Source organism: Uloborus diversus, chromosome 2, assembly GCF_026930045.1.
Source record: "Uloborus diversus isolate 005 chromosome 2, Udiv.v.3.1, whole genome shotgun sequence".
Classification (NCBI taxonomy): domain Eukaryota; kingdom Metazoa; phylum Arthropoda; class Arachnida; order Araneae; family Uloboridae; genus Uloborus; species Uloborus diversus.
The window spans coordinates 213,211,569-213,231,369 of record NC_072732.1 but is presented as its reverse complement, the minus strand read 5'-3'; the positions used below and the strand labels follow the sequence as shown (position 1 = coordinate 213,231,369).

General features: G+C 33.8%; 2 protein-coding genes across 2 annotated transcripts in view; one reads left to right on the top strand and one right to left on the bottom strand.

The window, feature by feature from the left end:
• LOC129217666 (kinesin-like protein KIF21A) overlaps window positions 1-5,579 on the top strand; it is an 80,347-nt gene extending 74,768 nt beyond the window's left edge. The window contains exon 35 of the mRNA XM_054851994.1: window positions 2,884-5,579. Coding sequence (XP_054707969.1) covers window positions 2,884-2,938 — 55 coding nt within the window. The 3' untranslated portion in view covers window positions 2,939-5,579. The remainder of the gene's footprint in view (window positions 1-2,883) is intronic.
• Window positions 5,580-8,927: 3,348 nt separating this feature from the next.
• LOC129216265 (cytoskeleton-associated protein 5-like) lies at window positions 8,928-16,395 on the bottom strand. Its single transcript, XM_054850467.1, has one exon. It carries the CDS (start codon window positions 16,393-16,395, stop codon window positions 10,429-10,431), a length of 5,967 nt encoding a protein of 1,988 aa, XP_054706442.1. The 3' UTR covers window positions 8,928-10,428.
• Window positions 16,396-19,801: the final 3,406 nt, after the last annotated feature.

The following is a 19,801-nucleotide window of genomic DNA, read 5'->3' as shown; positions in this document are numbered from 1 at the left end:
ATCAATTTAACCAAACAACTAATTCCAGTGCTTTTAAGCTTTGTTAAAATATGAACACCCACACACAGGTTTTTTTTTTTTTTGCCAAAAGCGACGTAAAAAATTGGGAAACTGCATTAGTACTTTGCAAAAAAAAAAAAAAATGCATAAGAACTACAGGCTGCATCAAGGTTTTCAAACAGCAAGGGGCGTTTTTGAAAACTTGATTTTTCGACCGTAAGTCTATTTTTCATCATTAGCCAGCCTGATAAGTTTTAAAATGAGAAGGGGAACAATATATAAGATAAGATATTGAAGAGAAATGTTTTTATTTTTGAAAATTTTTACAATTCGTTACCGCAGGCAGCTTGAACCGTTATGACTTAGATGGCAGCACATGTTCATCATTTAACAGCATGGTTAAAATACAAAATAAATTGAACTATGCTCTATTTTAAGCGTAGCTTTTTGAATGTAGTAAAAATGTGATAAGCTTTTTTTTTTTTTGCAAAAAGTAGAAAAAATATATATATTTTACCCTTCAAATTGAGGTAGTCTTTTTTTTATTTGTACAAAGAGTCAAAAACTCATTAGAAGAATATATATTTCAGTATACGATTTATTATTTTTTTCTGAACAAAAAACAATTCTATTATAGTCTGAAATCTTAAACCTGTTACTTATATTTTCGCTTACATTATGCTTTAATTTTCTTACCAGAGCCAAAGCTTAAAAAAAAAAAAAACGTACAATTCAGAAGCAATTTAGCACAAAGTCGCATCAAGTTTTCATAACAGCAAGTAGCATTTCCTTCTCATTTATTCTATTCCCTCATATTTGTTATTCACTTCATTAAGTGTTCATGCAATGCGCGATATTTCTCTAATTTTTTGATGCAGATTGTCCGGACGTGGGCCCCGAACGCTCATTCTCCTGGTTACGAGGAGAACGCTCTGCCAATCAAGCTATTCAGCTCTGTCGGTCATAGTGCAAGTTAAAGTTATAAGTTTAACACCCGAAAACCTCATTCTGGTTCTTTAAAACAGGTTTTTCGGCTGAAAAAAACAATTTTTAGACCGTAGGTCGATTTTTCGTCAATAGCCAGCACCATAAGCTTTAAAATAAAGTGTAAATCAAAGAAATCGATCAAGAATTGAGGACAATCTGGCGTAGAAACCAAAAACAGGCTACAGAAATAATATATAAGGATATATATGTATTTTCAAAGTTTTTTACAAAAAAAATTACATGTACTAACATATGTATTCACATATGTAAGTAGGAAAGACCAGAGCAAGATGACTATGCCAACAATTTTTGTTGTTTATTAATTTATTTTTAAGGATAGTAAAATTTCCTTTACATAAGCTGTTAGAGTGGTCCTTTATAGTATTAAATATAGTACCAATTAATTTTTCAAATGAAATAAATGAAGGATATTTTTATTTTTTCATAACCTTAACAAATTGTCATCTTGCCCCAGTACTGGGGCAAGATGACTTTGGCCTCGGGGCAAGATGACAACACTGAAAAAGGTTGAACACAATTTATTTTTTGAATATGTTACATATTTTAACAAATTTTTACTGTGTTTTTACATTTCGCAAAGCATTAAATTAAACGTAGTGAATTGCAAAAGTCACGTTGAAGTGCTTAATTGAGCAGCTAACAATAGAAACAAATAAAAAGGGCCATTTTCATAACTGGAACATTCCTCATGCCACAACTTCTGGCATTGCAGCACTAGAACCATTCTTCCGTTGGAGGGTCAAAATAATCCTCTTTATAAGCAGGACTTGTAAAGAAGAAGGATTGTCATGTTTCCCCGTGTTTCCGTTCGTTATCGTGCCCTGGACTGCCTGTTTGAAAGGATTCGCCTTCATTGCCATAAAGGAAGGCGATTAATTGACGTTTATTCATGGTAATAAGCAGTATATAACCTAAGTTACTTATAAATACTAAAGAGATACAATCTATCATTCCTGTATATTTAGCAGAGCTTATTTACACATGCATAAAAGTTATAAAGTAGCAGCAGTGAACAATCAGAGCTTCAGAACTAACACAAATAAGACAATTTCAGTGTCGTTATACTATTGCTGAACGACCAGCCGATAGAAGAGCCAGTAGTATCCAGTTGATGCTGTTTCCTAGAGGAAAACGCAAAAATTAAGACATTTGTCATCTTGCCCGGCTCGTCATCTTGCCCGTCTCCCCTACATGTAAATTTTTCAATATTTTACATAAAAACGTTAAATATCTTAATTTTGATGAAAATCATGTTGATATTTAAGTAACAAAGAATCATTTATGATTTATCGTAGTAATAATCAATATTTTACCTGCAAAATACTTGAAATTATGACTCTCGTATAATCACATAAGGCAGGTCGGAACCTGCCTTATGTATACATTCGTTTAAGCGGGGCTGACTGTAATACAAACATTTTCCCTCGACATTAAGGCTGTAAAATAGGGTTTGGCAAGTAATTTTAGTTCGGGTCTGGACACGTAATTTTTTTTTTAAGAGGTTCAGAAAAAACTCATATTTTGCACTAACCATAAAAAATTTAATCTGTCACACAATTAGTTTAAAAATACTAGAAAAAGTGATGCCTAAAGATATTGTTGCTTGCATAAAAATAAAATTTATTTCTTACAATTTATGGTTTCAAAACATTTTTGGCAGTCCGGTTTTTACCTAATGTGGTTCAGACTTGGACTACGCTCTGTTAATTGCCAACCACTGCTTTAAACATAAAAAATAAACTTTTACATAACTTAATTAGTATAGTTAATTTTCATTATGTCTCTTTTTTCAATGTTTCATCAATATAATTATTTTACAAAATTCATTTTTCTTGTTAGCCATAACCAAAGCTGATCAATAAACTTCCCTTTTAGTGACTGCACTGTTGGTGTATGGAAAATGAATTCAGGAATGAGAATTCTACACTGACGCGGCATGGAAGTTTTTGATTTTAACATTCCAGCACGTTCATCAGCAATATTGTGCCTTCAGGATATATGTTTGTTGTTTTATGATGTGATAAGCATTTTAAAATGTATTTATTGTTTTACAGTTGTGATTTTTAATTTTATTAGATTATTTAAAGTTTTAGAATTAATTGTTGGATTTGTGAAAAGAAATTGTTGTTATTTAATTTTTCATTTAACGATGACTTGCAGGGAATATATTTCCCCCTTATTTGGTGTGATAAAAAGCATTTTAATTATTACTGCAATTTTTCCCTGTCTCTTTAAAGTTTATGCTCATGGCTTAAAATTTATGTAATCCCGGAGTTTCAATTCAGAAAATTCAATTAGATTATTGGTATAAAAAGCAGCATTAATATTGTTGAATTAGGTGATAAGTATCTTAAACTGTATTAGCATATGTGATTTTGAATTCTTTTAGATAAGTTTTTAAATTATTGGGTTTGTAATTATTTTTTTTAACTCTATTTGATATTTGATTTAAGAATGACTTGTTGGGGGGAAATATCCCCCCTCTGATGTGATACTAGCATTTTCATTATTGCTTTACAAAAACAATAGCATTATATTTAAATGGTAGAGAATCTACAGAATTTATGGAAAACATTTGATACAAAACTGAATTATTATTTAAAGCCTCTGACTTTTAAGTACTTTCTTTAGTTTGGCTGTAATTTTAAACCAGTCATTAGAAGTAAAGCCTAAGTATTTTTGAACTAGTTAATATGGATTATATAACATTCTGTACAAAACCTGAGTCAAATAAAGAGTTTTCCCTATTGAACAAATTAGGTTTCATTTTTTGAATGAAAGTAACATATGTATCACCACAGTTTATAGAAATAATAAGTTTTCATCTAAAATAATCTTTCTTTCAAATTAAATTTTTACAACACTACAATGGATTAATGATTTCCTAGTTTTTAAAGCTCTCGAAAACTTCCTTAGATAATTTTCTTACTGATTGGCATTGATGCATGAATCATCTTTCCTGTGCTACCTGTTTACTGTCAATTAAAAAAGAAGGCTTTAGTATTTCATGTATGAAGATTTTTTAAATTTTTTTTTTAATTCCTAATTCTACGTAGGTTGGTATGATGCATACCATTAAAAAAAAAACATATGCATTATTCCAAGTATTTTCCCTTCTGTCTGAAAGCTTTCTTTTTGTATACAGTCAATTCTTGGCCATAAGCTCTAACATGAGTAGTTGGCAATATCTGTCAAAACCTAGGGTTCTAGAAATTGACCCCTTGTTGTGCCACTAGCTGGATATATAGGTTATTTATTATGAAAAATTTGTGCCTTAGAGTTTTTAACTTTTACAAGCCTTTTAATATTTTTTTTAAAATTTTGATAAAATCTAAATTTTACTCTATCATATTCCTGGCCAAATATGAGAGAGGGGGTTCAATTGTGTCTGATCTTATTCGCAAAATAACAATTTTTTCTTTTGACTTGAAGTAACTATTGAACTATTCTCTTATTGTGTCTCACCAATACATGATATTCAGTAGATTTATGTTAGCATTAGTTACTACTTTATTCTCTGATAAAAATAATTCAATGTCCTAGTTTATATCAGAATTATACAAAATTTAGAGCATATTTATGTGGTTTTGTCCACTCATAATATCAAAGCAAATTTCTAGCATTGGTATGCTGTTCCTCTAATGTTCAGTTACGGTGTTGAATCCTAATTTTTAAATAGTAGTTAAGAATTATTAGATGTATACAAAATCTAAGTATACATGTCCAGCAAAAAAGTTAGTTAGATATGCTCATACTTTTTTTTTCAAGTACAGTTGAATAAAATGTAATAGAAGGAAATGAATTAAAAAGGATTGTCATTTTGAGTAGCTGGTGTTCCCTGTAAATTTGAGATACTAAAAAACTTAAGAATTCTGTAAAACACAGTTGCATTCACAAAAAATGTTTGCAAGCATAAAAAAATTCCCTCTTGTTTTGTTAATTTTGAGGGGCTTAATTGTTTGTAGTTAAAATAGCACTTTTTTTATGACTGAAAATATGAAATACTTAATTACGAATTTGTGTTGTAAGGGAAAAGTTCACTTAGTACAGGACTAGAAAAAATTTCCTTAATGCACAAAATGAAATAAAAATTTAAGTTATCAAAATCACCATATGAAATTTATGTTCAAATTTTTATTTAATTTTGTGCAATAAGGAAATTTATTCTAGTTCTATATTTCAATCAAGAAAATATTAGGTGTAGTAGTAAACAAAAGTGAAAAAACTAAGACTTGAAATATATATATAAATGCATTATAAATATAGTCATTTGTTCTATTTTTAATATAAAAATTTGTCTTCATTCCATCTTTTCATAATGGTTAGATAAGACCACAAGTTCTCAATTGTATACAATTTTTAATCTAACATTTTGGAAGCATATTGCATATTTTAACTGGGCATTATAAACTCATTTGCATACTAGGCTGTTTGATAGAGTTGTATTTGTATATATAGTTGACTTATCAGACAATTCAATACATAATTGAATGTAACAAATTATTTTTGTAAAAGTAATATAAATGTTATTTTGACATGTAATAAACTAGAAAATAAAATGTATACTAAGTGTTTGATTTAATATTTATTCTATGGATTAAAAAAAAATATTTAATTTTTCGATGCTCTTCATCCATTATGAATTTAAATGTGTTTCTATCTTAAAGCTTGCATGGTGCTCTAAGTTGAGCAATGAGATGTTCAGTTTTATCTATGCTTGGAAAAATAAATATTCCAATTTAAAATCTTTTATTGACATAGAAAAGTCTTTCAGCAAAAATTCACCTTCTGCAGGAGGGGGTGGGTCATAATAGTCCTTACATGCATATAAACTACATTATTAGAATTGGCAATATGCATTAAAGCAAAGGGTTCTGGGGGGGGGGGGTGCACTGGTGTGACATTTTTATACATTTATTTTGTGCTCGATTTTTAGAATTTTAAACTTTGGCTTTTAATTCTCATGTACTCCAATAAAAGGAATATTTTATTGTAAAATGTGAAATATCAACTTTCTAAAAAGCTTTCTTGAATTTAAAAAATAATTATGTGTGGGTATGGTCGCGTCCCAAACATGTACAAATTATTTGCAAAGAAAAAAAAAATAGAAAGTTGACACTCCTCATTATGATAAATAATGGCTCCTTATTTTGTGATACATAAAAAGTAGAAGCCAACAAAATTTTAAATTCCGGAAATAAAATAATCCGCAAAATATTTTGCCACACCCATGGAATTGGATTGAGCAATATTGAACAAAAATTAGCCGAGATTTGTCTTTATATTTAAAATATTCGAATAAATTTCGAAGTGCCCTAAGCTGTACACTATACAATTGCGTTGCAATAACTGGAATAGTATATTTATCCAGCACATACATGAAATGGCCTTTGTATGATATTTTGCATGCTATGGTCCCCAAAAGTAAGTTAAGGAAAAATAATCTTATCCTTGGTAAATTTCACAGATTCATAATGAACAAATATGTCGCGCTTATAATAAAACTAGAATGTTTTAAAACCTCAATACAGAATGTCTGAAAATAAGCTGCCACTCTGGCCGCTTTCTAAAAATACTACCGGCCAGTCATTGACATTTTTTAGCAAATCATTTACCATGTGCCACTTGGTTTGTAATGTTAAAATGACCTCAAAATCTAGCATTAGAAAATCATACACACACACTTCAATTTTAATATAAAAAATGATGGCTAAGCCCTTATTAATTAAATTCTGTTCCTGTTTTTAAAGACTACTACTACATTCACTACTAGAAAATCGCCAGTCAAGGTATGATGGGTGAAAATTGCTTCTACATTTGAGCAAAGCCACTGCCTGTTTGGTGATATTTTTGACAGTTGAAATTTTAACTGTAACTCCAGTAGATAGAGTTCATTGTCATAAAATGACGGTGCCGGATCAAAATAATGCAATTCCCTGCATGTCAAACTTCACCAGAAAATATTATCAAACTATGCTATGGCGCAAGTTTCATTGTTGGTGACCTCAGCGTTATTCGATCAGCGAATTCTCTATTATATACATGACAATGTATAATTAGTAGGTCTCATATGCCAATGTTTTCATAAAATAATAACACTGTTCGGCAAAAAAAACCCTTGAAAATGCTTCTGACATTTCGTTGGCTGATTCTTATGTAAAATGACCCCCTGAATCCGAATATGACCTCCGTTTGCCCCCTATACGTACCATTTTTTTAAAGGCCCCCCAAGTTTCGAGTCCTTAATTTTAGATCATTTTTTTGGGGGGGGGGGAGGTGAAAGGAGCTTTATATTTACTGCTAAAATTTTAGTAAGCAAGTTCAAGATCATGGACACCAATCGCAACAAGGGGACCTGAGGGAGGGGGATAAACCCAACCCAAAATATTAGAAAAATCACGATAAATTATCTTTTTATTCTGCTTTTTTAAAAAAGATGTTTGCAGAAAACATTTCGGTTAAGAATGAGAGTATAAGACTCACTTCTATGACTCGCATGTCCAAAAAAATTTTCGCGATGTAAAAAATTAAAAAAAACTGTCTTGTGAATGTTGTACGTACCATACGAGTTGAATTGCAGGTCTTCATTGCAAACGACATTCTTCTCGCTGATTCTTATGTAAAATGACCCCTTGTTTACAAATACGACCACCTCCCCCCCCCTTTTTAGAACCTCCCCCATCCCTTCCTTTGATTCAGAGCCATTTTTTTTTTAATTTGGAGGGAAAGAAGAGCAGTACAATAACCGTAATCATTATTCTGAATGACGAGAGATGTGCAAAGTTCAATCTTGTGCATATGTAGCAAAAAATAAAACTTGCCCCCCTCCCCTCAAATTTAAAAAGGGGGCTGCTTTACAAAAATCGGTACGTGTGGGAGAAAAACAGATCATATTCAGATTCAAGGTGTCAATTTGCAGAAGAATCAACCAGAATAGCCTCAGAAGCATTTGAGAGTTTTTTTGCTGCACAGTGTTTGGAGGGGGGTGCCCCCTCCCCCTCCATGTTTTCCTTTTTGCTACATGTGCACAAGATTTTGAGCTTTGCACATTTCTAGTCATTCAGAATAATGTTTACGGTTATTGTACTGCTCTTTTCCTCCTCCAAATAAAAAGAAATGTCTCTGAAGCAGAGGGGGGGGGTCTAAAAAGGGGACGTAATGGGGGAATAGGTGGTCGTATTTGAATACAAGGGGTCATTTTACATAGGAATCAACCAGAAGAATGTCTTTTTGAATGAAGACTTGCGATTCAACTCGCATGCAATGTGCGACATTCACATGATATTTTTTTTCTTAATTTTTTTACAACGCGAAAATGTTTTTGGACATAGGAGTCATAAAAGCGAGTCTTATACTGCACCAATTTTTTTTCACAAATATCTTTTTAAAAAGGAGAATAAAAAGATCGTTTTTTGTGATTTTTCTAATATTTTGGAGGATTATACCCCCCTTCCCCCCCCCCAGTCCCCTTTTTGCGATCGTTGTCCTTGAACTTGGAACCTCTCTTGCCCACCAAAACTATGCTAGCAGTTAATATAAAGCTCCTTTCACCTCCGAAAAAAAAAAAAGATTGCTCTAAAACTAAGAAAAATTGAAAAATATTTGGGGTCCTTTAAAAAAAATTGGCACGTATAGGGGAAAACGGAAGTCATATTCCGATTCAGGAGGTCATTTCACATAAGAATCAGCCGACGAAATGCCAGAAGCATTTTGAAGGTTCTTTTTGCCGCACAGTGTAATTAAAAAAAAACAGTAGCTACTAAACTGTGTACCAGTCACTAAACTTTAAAAATGAATTCTCAGGTCTTCAATACAGGCTAAGAAATTTGATGCAAGGTCTTTTTTGGAAATTTTCATTTAAACTATTTAATGAAACATGTGCCTAGCATCAATAAAAATCTTAAAGCATATTTGTTACTTATTAACTTTATTCCTGAAGTATATACATATTTATGAAAAAGAAAATACCTCATACATTTAAACATATCACATACAGTAATAAAACATAAAAGCAGACAAAATAGGAAATTCCGAATTCATTCCACTGTATTTTTGCAAAAAAGCTTCATTTCCCCCCCTATTACTAAGAGCAAAAAAATACGCTGACGTAAAACTATTAACATTTTGATTAGCAAAGAACCTTCTAGTACTCCGGTAATTTATTCAATGCAAGTTTCCTCTGTAAGCTTCAAAATGTACAATCATATCAGAACCCCTTAGAATTTTGTTAATTCAATTTATTTTTGTAGATAAAAGGATTTTCGAATAACTTTACAGTTGATACATTAAATCTCAAAACCATTTTCCAAAAACTAACAATTTTGAATATTAAAATATCCACATGATTCAAGCATCAAAATTTCGACAATTTTTAGTTATGATCTAATTTTGTTTAATAAGGAAAGAAAGCAGCTAGTACTAAAATATTTGATACATTTACATGAATTGACTGAGAAGGAAAATTCTATATGCACATAGATTAACATTTTATATATACATATATAAAAAGCTTTCTACCTATTTTATCAAGGATGATATTTGAAATTATTTACTAGCTCAGTTTAAAATATCTCTTTAATGTGCTAATGTCTTTCATATAAAAACTAGGGGTTTATTTTAAACCATTCTTTTATTTACTTAAGTTTAATTACTTTATATAAAATCTTCTAAATGATTGCAGAAATAACAGATAACAACAATAAATATGCAAAACATCAATAACATTAGTTATCTAGTAATATCAGTTTAAATACTAAATATATAGAAGTTAAAAGCAATTGAAGGCCTTAAAATGCACAAACAAGTAAATGTATAAAAGAAAGCAGATTTCTAAAGATGAAATTTGATACCCAGACAAAAAGCAGTATATTTAATGTACACATAAAGTTTATGTCTAAAGGAAGACATATTATATTAATTTCACACACGTAACCGAAAATCAGGGACAATATAGATGAATTATATGCAATTTAAATTAAAGCTCATTGTTAAACAATCATCACAGCAGGAAGTACAAATGTCATCTGACCAAAAAGTATCGCATCTCAAAAAAAATAAATAGGAACAATTTTTGCAAAAACTATCACTTTTCTTATTTAAAGATTTGCGTATGCCAGTTTTATTTTGTTGAGTTTTTTTGGAAGGATACTTATTAACAAATGTTAGTATTCTGTGCACTGTTAAAATTTTTGATAGCAAAGATACACAATTCTGAAAACTAGAAACAATTCCTAATTTTGAAGCGTAACCAAAAATAAAGCATAATTTGGTAGCTACTATAAAGCTTTTAAAGTTTTACTATGCTGGAACTTTTTGGCCAGAGGGCAGAATCAGATAACGTAAATACTGAATTACAGAAACCTGCTTCCCAGTTTATATTTTCCAAGAGTATATGAATCTAGGTAAAAACAAAAGCATAACCTATACAGCGTTTTTGAGTTCTGCAATTATCTTCTGAAATCTCTCGTTATCTGCAGTCAACTGAGCAATTTCGTCATCAGTGGGTAAATCCTCCCTGTCGCAGCCGGTGAATTTCTGCAGGAAGGCGGGGTCATCGTACTTGCTGCTGTCCATTCCCAAGCGAGCAGAGACGCTCTTTAGCCATTCGACCAAATCCATTGGAGTGGTATCGATTGTGGGAGGGGGCAACGGTGGGAACCTTTCCTCCCACGATTGGGTCGCCATCCTGTCTTTCATGAAGGCGTCGTTTCCAGTGAGGTTAGAGTTCCATTTTGTGGCATCATCGGATTTACGCGTATTTCCGAGCGCTGCATCCTGGCTGAGGTTCATCCTGCTTCGTTCTTTTTCTAGCTTCTTGATGCCCTGGCGAATGTAGTTTTGGAAAAATTCCGACGATGTTTGCAAATAAGGTTCAATGTCGGCTTCGGGGTGCTTCTGGGTGAAATCATAGAGTTCTGCAAGTCCTTCATTAGTAAGCTCTTTGCAACCTATCTTTTTGAATATTTCTGTTAGAGCTTCATGTGTAGACTTGGAAAGTTTTAAAGGTGAGGACCTATTATGCTTATGCCTATTATTAGCAGCATTGTCATCGAGCACAGCGTTTTTATTTGAGGATTTTCGATTATCATCCTTTTTCTTTGCCAGCAATTTGTGCAAGTAATTAACCATATCAGACTCTTGTCTGTCGGATATCAATGACAGGTGCTTCATAATATCTTCATCTTTTATCTCGACTAGTTTATACAAGATGGTCTTTACAGTTCGTATCGGAGTATCGTCTTTTCTCTCCTTCCATGAGGATGATGGAAATGCTTTCAAAAACACGTGAATATCGAGTAAAATCCTGTCAATGTTCAAACCATTCACGAGTTGCCAAATCATGCGAATCATTTTCCACAAGCATTTCATGACGAGGTCGGTGAATCGATCCGTAACATTCACACTTCCCACGCAGTCTTGCAGCAACTTGATGAGGGCACTCAAAACATGAGTCGGATTTGATTTTTGCAGTACTCTCATGATAAGAACATTTATCACTTTAACTACTTGAGCTCCTTCTTGTAAGTCATCCAATCTGCTATCAAGCATCACGGTGATTAAATGTGGAATGAGATCCCTCAGGACATCCCTGCTAGCTTTCTTTGCAAGCAAGGGATTCTCGAACAAAGTCACCAGAGCTCCCGTGACGCATCGGTACAGACGAATGACATCAGCTTTGCAGATATTTTCGTCCGCCATATGCCTGTTATGAGCATATCTATATTGCATGGCACCCAAAACTAGCAGTTGATCCACTCTCGGCCCCAAGACACTGACAGCCTGCTCACTCTGCTGAAGCACTTCTTCTACTTGAGCAAATGCTTCAATAACAATTGGAATTTCTTGAGCAGCAAGCTGCGCCATCACAAGATTTACGGCAGTGTTGGCTTCGGCAGAATTGTTCAGCAATTTCAATGAAGAAGCGGGTGGTCTCAGCCTAGTTCTGGGCAGCTGAATATCAGGCAAATTCAATATATCATCAGCATTCACCTGCACGAGACCAGGTACCTGGAATTCAGTCTGCTTCTGCCGGAACATCTGCTCGATGTCCTCCGTATCGAGTTTCAGCGGACCGGAGGGTTGATGTTGTGGAAGTGCTGCATGGGATAATTTTGGCTCATCCTCAACAACATGAGAATGTGTTGGTGGACTTAACTTCGTCGGTGGCGTGGACTGATTTTCCACTCTTTTTGTGTTTCTTGTCTTGCTGCTTCGCTTGATTCTTTCTTCCAGTAAACTCATATCTTTGTCGGAAAGGTTACCTACATACTTATAAACTTTTTCATTTTCAATGAAATAAGCCTGCACGACGCAGTTCAGGGCCGCATTCCTGACACTGTTGTCTCGGTCCGATATCTGCTTTGCGATGTCCTTCAGCGCTGCAGCAGGAGAAGGTTGACAGACTCCCAGTCCATATATTTCTATCATCAACCCGAGCTCCTCGAGACATTCGGCACGTTGCCTAGCATTCTTTGAACTCAGTCCCTGCATTATGTAAGCAAACATCTTACTACAAGGATAAATTCTATTAATATACTTTATGATTTCTCTCACGGCCTTTCTCACCGGATCCTTTGGATCTCCAATTTTCAAAATTAAATATGGAACAAATGAAGCTGCCTCAAGCTCTAACAGACGATAATTAATACTGATCAGTGCTTTAAATAAAATTTGCAAATACTCCAAACTTTTCACCAATACGCTGGGATTTGTATCGAAAAATCTCAGTGCAAGCCATTTTAATATCAAATCCAAGTTTGCGGCCGAAGCCTCGACGTTCGAATCCAACGATTCGATTAGCAAATCAATAGCCTTGATATGAAACTTGAAGTCATTGTGAAAACAGTGAGTGATGAGGGTTTTGCTCCAGTTAGCAGCTGTCATCTGATCTTTTAACTGGGTATAAAACTCTTCTCTTGGATTAGTAAAGTTCCATTTTAACACTTTCAAAGATTTCTCATCTTGCATTCTTTGTTCTTTAATATTATTTGCAACAAGAGCAGGTGACAGGTCCACTTCTTCCTCCTTTTTCCCTTTAGCTGCTGCAGATGGAGTTTTAGAAGCCAGCTTAGATTTAGATGTACTGCGATTCAACTTACTCTTGGAGTCTTCATTTACAGTTTGAGGAGGAGACAGTCTCTCGCTTGGAGCAGGTATAGAACTTTTAGTTTGCTTCGGCTTGTTGGATGGCTTTTCTGGTAGGCTCTGCCGAACCTTTTCCAGCTGAGCGACCACTGTGTTTTTAGAAGCAGGCTTCAGTTTTGAAGCTGATCGGGCCATGGATTCGTAGCCCACATGCAGCATGAAAGGTAAAAGACATTCTGAAGCCTTCTTTCTGACATCTGCATTGCGATCTTCCAAGCAAGACAACAGAATCGGAACACAAAGATTCAGCTCGGCTGCAGGCAGTGATGTCACTGTGGGCATTTTTTCAGAAAGCCAAGAAAAAACTTCTATTCTCGAAAACGGATTATCAGCACGGAGCACCTCGTAGATCATTTCTCCTTCGAATAAATTGACCAATGGACACTGATCCATCCAAGCATTCAAACACTGAAGAGCAGCAAGTCTTACATTTGCTTTACTGTCTCCCAAACAAATGAGAATCCCAGGAGCAAAGTTTCGAAGTTGTTTCGTGCAGTTGGCACCCAGAGATGTTCCTAACATTTGGCATATACCCAGTGCTCGAGCGGCAAGGTTTTTATTCGTATCCGCTAATCTAGGTTTCAAAGCATTTGGCAAGTCCCCCAAATTTGGCGTGATAAATTTAGCATCATTGATGATGTTGAAAAGTTTTTGTAATGCTTCATTTCTCAACTGCCAGTTTTTATCTGAAAGTTCGGAAAGCAGCTGTGAAGTCAGCTGGCCACTTATATCGACACGAGGCATCATGTCTGACAAATTCACTTGAGGGCTAGGGTTAGAATCTTCGGCACCCTCCCCGGAACTGTCGGACTTGGCCTGTTTCCCTTTCTCAGGTGCGGGTGGTTTGACATCCTTCATTTTTTCAAACTCAGCATCAATTTGCTGCAACAGGGCAGGTTTCTCGGCTTCGAAAAATGTTCGCAGGCTTTTTCCCACATACATGTAAATAGTTCCAAGCAGGGACAAAGCAGCAGTTCTAACAGTGGGATTCGTGGAAGAAAAGGCTTTCTTGAGACACTCGATAGTTTCTTTCAACTGAATTTTCAAACCAAATAATTTTATTGCTGTTGATACCCATATTAGTGCTTCAGATTGATTTTTTGGATTTCTTTGGTTAAATGCCAAATTTAAAACTTCTAAACTGATATATTCCAGAGTTGTAGCACCAGACAAAGCAGTCAAAGCTTGCCCAGCATAAGTGCCATTTTTTGCATCACCTATTTTGTCTACAACATCTGATAAGCAACTTTCAACCCCAACTGTTGAGACCGGAAAATTATCTCCTACATAGGTCAAAACTTCAAACCGAAGTTTCAAGCACTGAGCATTATTCTCCTTGAAACCAGGTTTTTTGGCCAGCAATTTAATTAAAACTTGAGATGACATTTTATTTTTGTCACCTCCCTGAACTATCTCATAGAATTTCTCAACTGAACTTAATCGAGACTTCCAATCAGAACTGCCGAGGCCGCCGACCACTTCATCAGAAAATATTTCTGATGCTTGCGACAACACATCTTCATCTGTTAGTTCTTGCTCTTTGAACTCTGGTTCAGTGCTTTCAACAGCAGCCTTTTTACCCACAGGTTTTTTAGCACGTGCTTGAGCTGGGGCTGTTTTCGGTTTTGGTACACTTGATGGTGGTGCAGCTTTCTTGACAGCTGGAGCTTGAGTGACTGGCGCTTCAATTTTACTAGAGGCTATTTTTGCAGGGGCAGAGGCAGGCTTTTTTACTGTAGCTTGTGGTTTGGCAGTCACCACTGCCTTATCACGGAAATCATTTATCTTTGCCATTTTGATTGCATCCACTTTTTGCAGATAAACTGCCATACCTTGCTCCCCAACTACTTTGAGTGCTGTACCCAAAGCTTCAGCTGAATTTTCTCTTACAGTTACATCTGATTCATTGAGTGTGTTCAACAAACATGTTATAAGAGCTTTCAGCACTTTTTTGTTAAGTTGAGCTGGAGTGCAAGTACAAAACGCACGAGCCAGAAAAGCACAAGTTTCGGCTTTCACTTGAGGATTTTTGCTATCCAAGGATGTTTGTATGTCTTCAAGCATGGCTTCTAACGTACTTATGCTATACAGAGCATCAATACACTCCCTTAGAGCAGTAACAACATTTTGCTTTTTTTCTTTGAATTTCTCTAGTATTGCTGGAACACAGGCCGAAGTATAAGGTTGGAACTTCTTACGCAGACCGGTGACTAGGTTTGTCAAACATTTTGTCGCCAACGCCACAACCAAAATGTTAGAATCTTTTGTTATCAATTTCTTCAATGCTCTGACAAGATCTCCATAATCTCCAGATTCTAGCTTCACATTAGTGGTAAGCTGAAGTAATGCTTCTAAGGCTTCCTTCCGTTCTTGCCATTTTTTGGCTTCGCACTGCTCGTAGAAATTTTTTGGCAACTTAGATAGTACGTCCAATTCGGTCATCAGGTCGAAAGGGTCAACCTGAGGAGGTTGGTAACTTTCCTCTTCTGCACTTTCTTCCGCCTCATTATTTTCCTTGGCTTTTGCAATTTTTTCTTGTTGAGACTTCAAATAACGCGTAGGGGCGACTCTTTCGCCGGCAATTTTTTGAATCTCTCCTTCGAGTTCGGATACTGTGACCGGTTTCAAGGATTGCCATTGCTGCTTGATGGCTTCTCCAATCCAGCGATAAAATTCCACGCACAATTGCTTTGATTCTTCCCTGACACTCTTATCTCTGTCCTCCAGCAACTTAATGGACACTTTCACAAGTGGCTTGATCGTTATTACTTGAGAACCAAAGGAATGCAACGCTTGTCTCAAGGCAACAATGCAAGCCGCTACAACTTTCGGGGACTTGTTTTCCAAACCTTTGATAAGCTCTTCAACAACAACGTCTTGCTTCTCAATTTCAACGTACATCAATACTATTTCCATAGCCAATTCTTTTGTTTTTGCACGAGGAGAGGAAAAGCATTTACTAACAATTCCACTCATTACATCATTGACGGTTTTTGGTGCACAGGCAGCATTCTGAAGAAATGCTAAGACAGCAACAAGTCCTTTTTCTTGAGCAACAGCATTGCTGTCAACGACAAATTTTTTTAGTAAGCCCAAATACTTCAGGTATTCGGAACTTTTTTCATCATCAATCAACCTGAATTGATCTGCAGCTTTTTCATAACCACTCAATCGAGCCTTCCACGATTTATGTTGACAACTGTCTTCTATTGAAAGATTTGAAAAGTCTTCTTCATCCCCCATGCTCTTCAAATAATCTAAAAGATAAATACATAAATAAAGAAAAGAAAAAAATTTACTACATAAATTTAATTAATACATTTCAAAATTGAATCAAGCTGAACTACTATTATAACAATTTAAAAAAATTAATGCCAAAATGACTAAAGTTGGGACAAAACTAACTTGGCAGAATTTTAACAGGGTTTTTTTTTTTTTTTTTTGCCGGCAAAAAGGTATTTTTGACAAGACAGAGGAAAAAAAACATGAAAAAAATGGCAAACTAAGAAAGTTGAACTGAATTATGTTAATTAAGGTGTAGAAATGATCATTTATGTACTGTAAATAAATTATTTTAGTTATCAGTTTAGTTATTAATATTATTAATTAATGATTTAAAACTTCATTAGTAAAAGCAACTATTTGAAATATCCTCTATAATATGTTGCAACACAACACAGTAAATATGCAAAAGTCTAATTATTTTATTTAAAAAATTTGGAATAAGTATATTTATTAAAAACTAGTGGTACCAGCACGGCTTTACCTGTAATAGAAAATTAAAAGGTCTTTTTGTTCGCCTGTTATATTTACAAATAATGTGTGGTGAATTTTCTCGCCAGTTGGCTTGTGCCCATGTTACGGTTCCATGTTATGATAATTTCGTAATTTACTCGTACATCTTATGATAATTTTGTTCTTAAAATTGGAATAGAAAAAGAACCACAACGAATTTTTGAAAATTCGCTTCGAGGTGCATACTTTCATGCTACAAAGTTGGCACATTTTTGCCAAAGGTGATGAAAAAGGTGATTTTTGCCAATATTTGCTAAAGTGCCAAAAATAGATGTAACTGTCAAAGGTAAGGAAAAACGGTACGTAATTGTCCTGGCAAAACTATTTTTTTCAATTTTTGGCAAAGTGGCAAAAATAGATGCAACTGCATTTTAATAATTTTTAAACTTAGAATACTCAATTGCATCAGGGAAACAGTAATCCTCATGTTAAGTTTGTACTGTTTTAGTAAAAAGATTTTCTAATTATTACTATGAATGCAGAACAAAAGAAAGTGAGGAGTAAATAACTATAAAATAAATTCACTACTCACCAACTTTGGTTTAAACTATGTAACTGTCATAACTATTAAATGACAAATTATCTTTCAGTTAATGTTTAGCAGAGAAGTAATGCAAATTTTGTTATGCTATTAAAGTGATAAAAATTTAAAGAGGTAAACTACAATTAGTATGAAATAAAAATATTTAAAAAAAAAAGGATAATTCATATTAAATTATATTTTTATAATTGAAAATTACTTATACAATAGTTCAAGTTCATTCGAATTCAATTAAAGTCGAATGTATAATTAAATAAAAAAATATTGTAATTTTACAACAGGTATGTTTTAAAACATTTCATATATCCAAGCATTAGTTTAAATTATTTCAATTATAAATTAATATTAATGAAAGAGCTAATTAAGCCTTGATTGTCTGTTTTGATTTAGATTGTGTACAAATTTATAGTTCTTTTGTACATTTCTCTAATACCACAGTGAATTTCTCAGTTTTTGTAGATTTTCTAGTTTTTGCACTGTGCTGGAAAAAAATGAAATTTTGCCTGCAGAAGACCAACCCTATCAAAAATTTAAATTATTAAGATTTATTTTTTCCAATTTCATTTAAAGCTATTTAACTTGAACAGAAAGCAGTTAAATAGCATAGAAAGCTATCAAGATCTTTCTTTCCTCTACAGAAATAATGGTTTTTATTTCCTTAAGCGGGAAAAATTTTTAATTTTAAAAAATTTAAATCTAAAATTTAAAAAAAAAAATATTTCTCTTAAAGCAAATTAAACATTTTGCATTTACTTGAAGTTAGAAAGCAAAAAAAAAAAAAAAAAAAACTAGAATTTTATCAAAGCATGATAATGTTTTGTATTAATTTGCTGAGGAAAAAATTGTTGAAAATTCTATTTTTGCCAGGCAGAAAGATCCTATTACACCTTTACGTTCTCTGCCAAGTTAGGTTTGCCCCAACTATTGTGATACACATGAAATAAATACAGCTTTTAATTTAAAATTTGCTGAAAATGAAATAAAGTAACCCCTCGTTATATCTTGCTTTTCGGGGAACAAAGGAAAAGCGTGATTTATCCGAAAGCGTGATATAACCAAGGTCATTAAAACTAGTTATCCATCCAACATGTACAAGTAAATTAGCATTCACTCATTTTAACATGATATTCAAATGGTGTCAATACAGTTCACGAATTAACTATCACACATATTGAAACTTATACAAGATTTAAATTTAAGTAAATATGAAATGGCGAATAAAGATGATCTTCATTAGCAACAGCGTGATTTATAGTAAGCATTCTATTACCCTCTTATTCCCAGTAGACTTTTTATTCCCTTCGATTTGCAGTAGACAGGATATGAAAAATAAAAGCTTAGTAAAAGCCAAGAGTATAAAAGTAACCAGATTGTTTAGAGAAAACTCTTTCGCCTGTTCAGAGCATTCTTCCTTTCTTTGATGCATATCCTAATTTTTGCGACCAAGCACAAATCTTTTCAGTGCTAACTGGTAGTCAGAGAAGGCATATGTTCTCTTCTATTTGGACCAGTATGATGCCTGCCAGTATGTCTCTCACTCATTGCAAAGGTCTTAGTATCAAAGCAAAAGAACATGTCAAGTAGTTTCCAAACTATATCTGAAACTAAAATATACTGCATGTATGTACATCTGGACGGCAGAAGCTGCCGCAGCTTTTCCAGCAAATTAAGAATAGGAGCATCTTCGTTTCAAGGGCGCCCATATAGAGGGGCAGGGGAAGGGGGGCTCGAGCCCCCCTAGAAATTAGAACTTCCTTGCTTTTAGTACTTTTTCTTTTCAAAAATGTAAAAACATTTGTTCTCCACCCATTATTGAATAAGTAATTAAAAATGTCAAATTTGAATGACTCTAATCTGTCCTGAAATCTGTTTTCATGAGAAAAATATCCTGCTAAACCATGGTTAAAATATCTGAGCCCCCCCCCCCCTCCCTTACAATTTTGCATATGGGCGCTCATGCTTAGTTTTGTTCACTGACAAAATAAAGAAGATAAAGACCTTTTCTGAGTAGTACTATGTTTTCATGAATGGTTTCAAGCTTAAAGCAAGATGTTATTTTTAAGGTTTTAATATTTTGAGAGACAGAAGAAAGGAGCAATATATCCGAATGAGTGATATATCGAGGCGCGATATAACAAGGCGCTAATGTATATTTATAAATGTTTTTAAAAAACTTTTTTGGTCTAAGATAAATTATACAAAAAAATTTCAATTAAAAATTTGAATGTAAATTAATATATTTTCTTAGATGTGAAACATATGCTTTCACTCACTAAAATACTGAACAAAAGCATATATTCAAAAAAGAATTTC

What these genes read in the sequence shown, in the direction of transcription:
- LOC129216265 (XM_054850467.1), bottom strand. Translation starts at nt 16,395, where the DNA reads ATGGGGGATGAAGAAGACTTTTCAAATCTTTCAATAGAAGACAGTTGT.